The sequence below is a fragment of the Salvelinus sp. IW2-2015 genome, linkage group LG21 (assembly GCF_002910315.2).
Source record: "Salvelinus sp. IW2-2015 linkage group LG21, ASM291031v2, whole genome shotgun sequence".
Classification (NCBI taxonomy): Eukaryota; Metazoa; Chordata; class Actinopteri; order Salmoniformes; family Salmonidae; genus Salvelinus; species Salvelinus sp. IW2-2015.
Window position 1 is genome coordinate 2,426,555 of NC_036861.1, and position 8,364 is coordinate 2,434,918.

Consider the following 8,364-nt stretch of genomic DNA (forward strand, 5'->3'; position numbering starts at 1 on the left):
CCTAGTAATATGTGGACATCTATAAGTTCCTAGGGATCTGGCTAGACTGCAAAACCTTCACCCAGACTCATACTCAACACATCTCCAATCCCAAAATCATATATAACAAGAATCGCTTATTTCTTAATTCGCAACAAAAGCCTCCTCCACTCACGCCGCCAAACTTACCCTAGTAAAACTGACCATATCCTGCAATCCTCGACTTCGGCGATGTCATATTACAAAATATAGCTTCCAACACTCCTACCCACAGCAAAACTGAGGATGCAGTTTATCACAGTCACATTCGTTTGTTTACTAAAGCACCTTATACGACCCACCCACTGCGACCTGATGCCCTAGTCGCTGGCCCTGCAGCTACATGTTCGTCGTCAGACCCACCTAGCTCAAGGTCACTAACCGAAGGCGTATGCTAGTAAAGTGCGCCCTTATCTCAGTCACTGGTCACAGATGGCTACACCCCACCGCAGCACGCGCTCCAGCAGGTGTTCTCACTGATCATCTCCCATAAAGACTAAAACCTCTCTTTTGGACGACGCTTTCCTTCCAGTTCTCTGTCTGCCTGCGACACTGGAACGAATTGCAAAAAATCTCTGAAGTTGGAGACTTTTATCTCCCTCAACAACTTTAAAATCTGCTATCCGAGCAGCTAACCGATCGCTGGCAGCTGTACATAGTCCATCTGTAAATACATCCACCCAAATTTACCTACTCACCCCCCATACTGCTTTTATTTATTTACTTTTCTGGCTCTTTTGGCACACCAGTACAATATCTCTTCTTGCACATGATCATCTGATGATTTATCACTCCAGTGTTAATCTGCTAAATTGTAATTATTCGATGTATTGCCTACCTCATGCCTTTTGCACACATTGTATATAGATTCTCTTTTTTTCTACCATGTTATTGACTTGTTTATTGTTTACTCCATGTGTAACTCTGTGTTGTCTGTTCACACTGCTATGCTTTATCTTGGCCAGGTCGCAGTTGCAAATGAGAACTTGTTCTCAACTAGCCTACCTGGTTAAATAAAGGTGAAATAAAAAAATAAAAAAATATATAAATTTGTTCAAGTTCCACTGTTTTACCTTGGAAGGCAGGTGTGAAGTCAGTGATCTCGAGCTGGCTGTTGAACTGATAACAGATAGTGTTCCCATTGCAGTCGCTTGCCAGGCCAGGGCTGCAGGCCTGAATGAGGAGAATACGTCATTGTAAATGTGATAAAATAATGGATTGTCTGGTGGACCTCAGATGTCTTCAAAAGAGAGAGTTACAGGAATTTGCCATGACCATATTTAGATTGCTGAGCTATTGTTTTATGACTCAAGTGAAACAAGTCATTTAGGTTTACACAGGCAGCCAATTCTGATATTTTTCCACTAATTGGTATTTTGACCAATCATCTTTTTCAGAGCTGATCTGATTGATCAAAAGACCAATTAGTAAAATCAAGATCACAATTGGGCTGCCTATGTAAACGCAGTGAAACACATGTATTACACATACTCACATGGAGTATTTGAAAACAAGAACATGATCAGATTAAATGTTTAGTGGTTATCTTACAGTGAACGTTGGAGGAGAAGTAGATTGTGCAACCATAGACAGTCCAATGTACTTGATTTTGTCAGTTCCTGTTGAAAGGGAAAAGGCAGATTTGCAGAATCAACTAGTATTTCTTATTTTCAAGATCTTGTTGACCTTTTAACAACATTTTAAAGCTCTGACAAATATTGATTAGCCATGGTTACCGTGATAGGTGTTCTTATAATTATTCATTTTGTTAATTAAAGTAACCACCATTCTCAATTGCAGTCCAGTAAGTACAGTATAGTGTATCATCAACATCCATCTCTACCTTGAGGAGTGTAACAGTCTGTACAGTTTGTTYGGTCTTGAGCACATCTACAGATTCCACCAGATCCATTCTTCTGATATGGCGCACTGACCATTACCCTGTGGGGGAGAAATAACAGTATAGATTGGTTGATTTAGATGAGCCTGGGTCACTGCTTATATATATATTCAGTTTATTAGGTACACCCATCTAGTGCCGGGTCAGACCCCCTTTACCTCCAGAACAGCCTGAATTCTGGTGTCGGAAACGTTTGTTGCTCAATTGGTACCAAGGGACCTGACGTGTGCCAGGAAAACATTCCCCACACCAGTACACCACCTCCACCAGCCTGTACCGTTGATACTAGGCAGGATGGATCCATGGACTTATGCTGCTTACGCCAAATCCTGATTCTGCCATCGGCAAGAAGCAACAGGAACCGTGACTCATCGGACCAGGCAATGTTTTTCCACTCTTAAATTGTCCAGTGTTGGTGATGACGTGCCCACTGGAGCCGCTTCCTCTTGTTTTTAGCTGATAGGAGGGGAACCCGGTGTGCTCGTCTGCTGCAATAGCCCATCTGTGACAAGGATCACTGAGTTGTACGTTCTGAGATGCCGTTCTGGTGCATTATTTGCTGTCTGTGGCCCGCTGTTAGCTTGCACAATTATGCCATTCTCTTCGACTCTCTCATCACAAAGCTGTTTTCGCCCACAGGACTGCGCTGACTGGATGTTTTTTGTTTGTCGCACAATTCTCAGTAAATCCTAGACAATGTGAAAAGCCCAGGGGGGCAACATTTCTGGATACTGGATCCGACACGCCTGGCACCGACGATCATGCCACGCTCAAAGTCGCTTAGGTCACTCGTTTAGTCCTTCTAACATTCAATTGAACAGTGACTGAATGCCTCGATGTCTGTCTGCCTGCTTTATATAGCAAGCCAAGGCCACGAGACTCACTGTCTATAGGAGCGATCCATTTTCGTGAACAGGTTGGTGTACCTAATTAACAGGCCGCTGAGTGTATGACAAACTTTAGATTAAGATTGGTTGCAAAACATTTGTGACAATGTAGTAAATTACTTTTGTTTATCCGTTTTATTTTGGTTACTAAGGTTACAATAACAACTGCATGAGAAGGAGGAAAGCATAGGCAGGATGTTATCAGAGGTGTGATGTGAAGAAGCACAGTTCAGAATTTCCATTCCATCAACGTATGCATAACTAATACACTGATGCACATTAGGTAGTTTCACTGTGTAAAGTCAGGGCATTTGATGCAGCTCACATCATTTAAGAAACGTAAGTAAATGTGCACTGAGGAATAATATCACAGATATATACATAGACATATTTTTCTAAATACATTGTTATGGATATATATGGTGCATGTTTGCAGACACAGGTGTATTTTTTCTGGTCATTTTTGTTTCCTCAGGTGTGTGATACTGTTTGCAGATGAAGTTTGTAACATTTTTGCATGTTTCATTAATATGATAACAGTAACACTTGCCCTTTCTCCTTGCCAGATATGAATTGCAGGACTTTGTATCCAAAGAAATCCTGTTCCTCCCCTTTGTAGATTTTTGTGTTTGCTTCATCGATGTTGAAAGCCATTGAAGAGACAGCTGGCAAAGAAGGGTAGAGAAGCACAATCAGATGATTAGCTAGGTGTCCATCCAATTGGTGACAGATTTCCATTAGAATATTCTAAAACCTCCATAAAAACAACATGCACTCTTTCTCACCAGAGATCAAATTGACTATCTTTGACCCTTTTTTCTCCCCAATTTATTTAATTTATTTTTATTTCATCTTTATTTAACTAGGCAAGTCAGTTAAGAACTAATTCTTATTTACAATTACGGCCTACCCCGGCTAAACCCAGACGACACTGGGCCAATTGTGCGCTGCCCCAATCACGGCCGGATGTGATGCAGCCTGGATTTCGTCATATCGACTTGGTAGTGCACAGATGGAACAATGAGACAGATATTTCACTGGATGTATAACTATGAAGCATCCGCTTGGCGTTTCCACTCACTACCAAATATTGAAGCCCCCTGGCGGGCAGTAGGAGAAGATGGAACAAGATGTATTTTGGCCTACATTCTGGACATTTTCTTGATGAACCATTTGATCTCACTACAGTTTGCTGTTCCCAAAACTATAATATGTAATGAACAGAGTGGACAAAGTTTTGTCCATTTTAGACCTTGCCAAAGTTTTTAAAATTGTGTTGTTCATGAGTGTAAAGTCGAATTGAGTTATTGCACACGCGCATTTCACACAGTAGGCGTTCCCTAACGGAAATATGCAGATGTTTGCTAGAACGGTCCAATAGGATCTCGCTAGCTCGTGCTTGGCTCTGCCCACCTCCTTGCTTGTTCTGCCCAATTTGATTAATCTGTTCCTATTGGAAATGACAGGCTGTGGTCTATCTTGTTTTAGTTATACAAATCTTTGGTTACAGTCTTGTCCCATCGTGGCAACTCCCGTACGGACTCGGGAGAGGCAAAGGTCGAGAGCCGTGCGTCCTCCGAAACACAACCCTGCCAAACCGCACTGCTTCTTGACCCAATGCACACTTAACCCRGAAGCCAGGCACACCAATGTGTCGGAAGAAACATTGTACACCTGGCAACCGTGTCAGCCTGCATGCTCCCGGCCCGCCACAGGAGTCGCTAGAGCGCGATGGGACAAGGAAAAAAGTCTGTGCCTGATGACCTAGTGCACATATAAAAAACTAGATAATTTTACTTGTCAAACGGCAGCCAAGCATTGATGAACGTGTCACTAGAATAAGACCCTCAAAATGTATTGTAAATGATCATCAAGCGCCTCACCTTGCACTTTCATTACCCGGTGAAGTTCATCATCATTTATTTAATCAGTAGCCTAATTAACTGCATGCTTTCCCGGTGAGTTGTAGTGGGAGGACAACACACCATGTTATCGCGTGATTCCAAGTTTACTTCAATATGCTGATTATTACATAAATATTTGCTCATAAAAGCGATTTCTCTCATAATTCATTTTACCCAGATATCAGATATTCCCCACAATTCCTTACAACAAAATTGGCATAATTTACTATGTAATATGTTAGATAATGCTCAGTGAAAATCAGTGTCGGGGAAAATGCCTCCCTAAATTGATTCTCTTGCTACCCCAAAAAACACAATATATCATCCATTTAATATTTATTTATTTATTTATATAAATATTAAACATTTTAATTTCCAAATGAATTTGTGGGTTAAAATTACAATGATAAAATCATAGCCAGAATAGATCATTTAGACCCCCCCCCCCCCCCCCCCCCCCCCCCAATCATCAAAAGCAATTCAGATCTTAAGGTACCGATGGATATGTTGACATCACGCATCACTAAAAAACATCACCCACACCAGTATCTACAGCAGGAGATGCGTGAATTAATTAATTAATTTATCACTGTCTGTCCTGTAGCCTACGTTTGCAATGTATCATTGCAGAAATGTAGGTTATCAATTTATCACCACCAGCCAATCACACTACACCAGGGCTATAAACTAGCCATTCAAACTTCCCGCCGGTTCTCATTGCCAACGCGGTAGCCTATTTTATACTCAGCAAGCAAAACCAAGCTGCTTATCCCCCCGGATATTAGTTAATCAAAATATACATGTATTGCTATTCCTGGGACTCGCATTGAGCTAGGCAACTCATACAAGAGCTAGCTATTAGGAAGAGAGAGAGGAGAGGGTAAGAGAGGCCAGTGGAGCTGATGCCAGCGGAGGAGGTGTGTGAATTGTGCAGGACAGGAATATTGAAGACAGAGATGTGTTAGAAATTAGGGTAATTCATATATTAATCTATAATTCGTAGGCCTATGCTGCCATACCACCTGACCTGTGCTATGCAAGACAGAGGCAAATAATATCCACTAGAGACAGATTTAGATATCATCATATAGGCCTTCATAGTATAGGAATACTATCACATATTTAATTGAATTTAATATATTTTGGGTAACATACATGTACAATGTGAACCCAGAGGATATCACTTGAAAGTATTCATTAAAACGCTTGTTTCCAAAGTGGTCCTCGAAGGTAAAAACAATAACACATATAATGATTAAAAGGCAAGACAAAATTACAAATGACCATAAATACATTAATTTATATTGACAACCTAAAAAGTGGCAATTCCTTATCAGGGTCTCCTCTATGTAAACTGTATCCTTCCATGATACAAGTATGGGTGAGTCATCAGCATAAAGCAGGACTTTGCACTTTACTGTATCTGGCATATCATTAACGTATATAAGAAATAAGAGAGGCCCTAAAATMGATCCCTGCGGTACACCACAGGATATTTKTTTGSCCTCTGACAGAACATCACCAACATTACATACTTGTGTTCTGTTGGTCAGATAAGACCTAAACCAATTCGCTGCTACATCATTTAGACCCATGCATTTCAGTTTCATCAGGAGAACATCATGGTCTTCAGTGTCAAACACTTTCTGGTGCAAGTCTTGACCGTACCTGTATAGGTTCCCTTCTTCTCACCTTTCCCTGCTGATGTGGGTCAAAAGGTGGATGGAGGCAAGATCAGTGGAGATGAGCCATTGTAAAGCCAGACTGGAGTTCATAAAGAAGTGCTTCAGTAAGGTGTCGCTCCAGTTTGAATTAAAAACATCTCTCAACAACTTTGGATAAGGTGGCTGAGGGGGATCGACACAAGGCCTGGTAGTTTCTACATTTGTTTTAACCCTGCTCTTCTGTGGAGCGGAACCAACCCGGCTGTTCGAGATTCATTGGGAAATGTACCACTACTAATAGAAAGTTTACAGTATGATATCCAGGCCAATCCTACAGGATTTTACTTTATTGGGAGTTTCTGAGCCAATGTCCTTTAAAGATGTTCCCACATTTACGAGGATTATGATACAGTAAATTGTCATTAACAGACGTCTATGTAATGTTGGGATTTGGCCTCATCCATTTTGTATCTTCCTGGTTTCTACAGTTAAAATAACCATCCTTAAATTCTTGTCGATAGATTTGTTTCTTCTGAATTTGGCCAGGTAGCGATTCCCTTTTCCTTGTGAGGTCTAAGTATCTCGGAAGTGATCCATTCCTTGACCACTGATTTGATTCGACTTTGTTCATCGGAGCCAGAAGAGCGAGTGGCAGACAGGAAACAACCGTTGATCAACATTCATCACCGTTTAGTACATGAGACCAATCCAAAATTCCAAGTGCTTCTTACAAAACGCCTTGGAGATTGTTCATTAGACCGCACCTCATGTAGTTATTACTGGTTCAAGTAGAATGTGGCATTTTCTTCCGGGTACAGTAGGTTACCATATGATAAACACTAAAACCAATATTTAAGACTCCTGACTGTCAGACGTTTTCTTGGTCTGATACAATAATTCAAATCCAAAGTTGATTTACTGCTCAATTACACAATGAATTGTAGAATAAAATCAGAAACGTCAAAACAAAAGCTTCTGCCTAGAGCATAATCCCGTGATTTGCTGTTGTGTGTTTGAAACACACTGCGTGGCTTTAAATGGTGGGTCCTTTTGACGATATGCGTTGGAGTTGCTTATTCTCTCTATGTCCATTCAAAAAGATTCCTAAAGGTAAATTAATTCGTTTCTGTTGTTGCGCATGTGATGAGACTGTATTTATCAATTTGCGAGCGCTTGGCCTCTGGCCATGTCCTGATATTGTCACTCCCACCGCGGAGACGCACAAAACAGCTAAACGATGGGTGCACAGTCGCCGATAAACCCAGGTTAGCCTTACATGTCTCCATTTTACCCTGGGCTTCTCCCAAATTGTTACAACATGTGGCGCCGCTGGGTTTCTTGAATTACATTTAGGCCTAACAGGTTGGTAAATACGTTCTTGCCTTGGGTTCCCATAATTGGTTAGTCCAGCCCAAATAAATGGCTTCTGGTTCCAGTGTGTGTAACCTTCATTGTTAATGCCTTTGCTTATTGGCTTTGTGGTGCATTGCCACAGACCAAGTCGCTGGAGGCTGAAATTTATTCGTCATTTGTCAATGGACGTAATTATGTTATAGCCTAACTGTAAAGATCATTAGCCTACCAAAGCTGTTAAGTGGCCCACTACTCTTTGAGAAGAAAAAAAATGACCCACAGGGCTGAATCCTATTGTGTTATCTATGGGCACCGAGGCATGATGATAGGTTAAGGTGCTAGACAAACGTGGTTATTGAGAACTTCATACATTTGCACTAATTTGTAGGGAGGTAAACGATGTGTAATGCTTGGTGTGTTCTGCAGCAACTGCCCTTCAAAAAGGTAATGGCATCTTTAAACATTGGTTATAAATAACTTCTTTATGACTGTTTTCACTATGAAAAATGTGTCCAATAGTTAATGCTCATCAGTGACTGTTCTCAAAAACATAAATGCCGTTATATAGGTTTGTTATCTAGGTTTAAAGATTATTAAGTGACCTATGGTTCCGAAACCAACTATTGTCAGGACCCGGT

General features: G+C 41.0%; 1 protein-coding gene across 1 annotated transcript in view; it reads right to left on the reverse strand.

The window, feature by feature from the left end:
* Positions 1-3,600, reverse strand: part of LOC111982325 (integrin alpha-E-like) — an 11,402-nt gene extending 7,802 nt beyond the window's left edge. The window contains exons 1-4 of the mRNA XM_070433775.1: positions 3,356-3,600; positions 1,862-1,959; positions 1,570-1,637; positions 1,092-1,191 (exon numbers count right to left, since the gene is read on the reverse strand). Of these exons, the coding sequence (XP_070289876.1) occupies positions 1,092-1,191; positions 1,570-1,637; positions 1,862-1,930 (237 nt within the window). The 5' untranslated portion in view covers positions 1,931-1,959; positions 3,356-3,600. The remainder of the gene's footprint in view (positions 1-1,091; positions 1,192-1,569; positions 1,638-1,861; positions 1,960-3,355) is intronic.
* Positions 3,601-8,364: the final 4,764 nt, after the last annotated feature.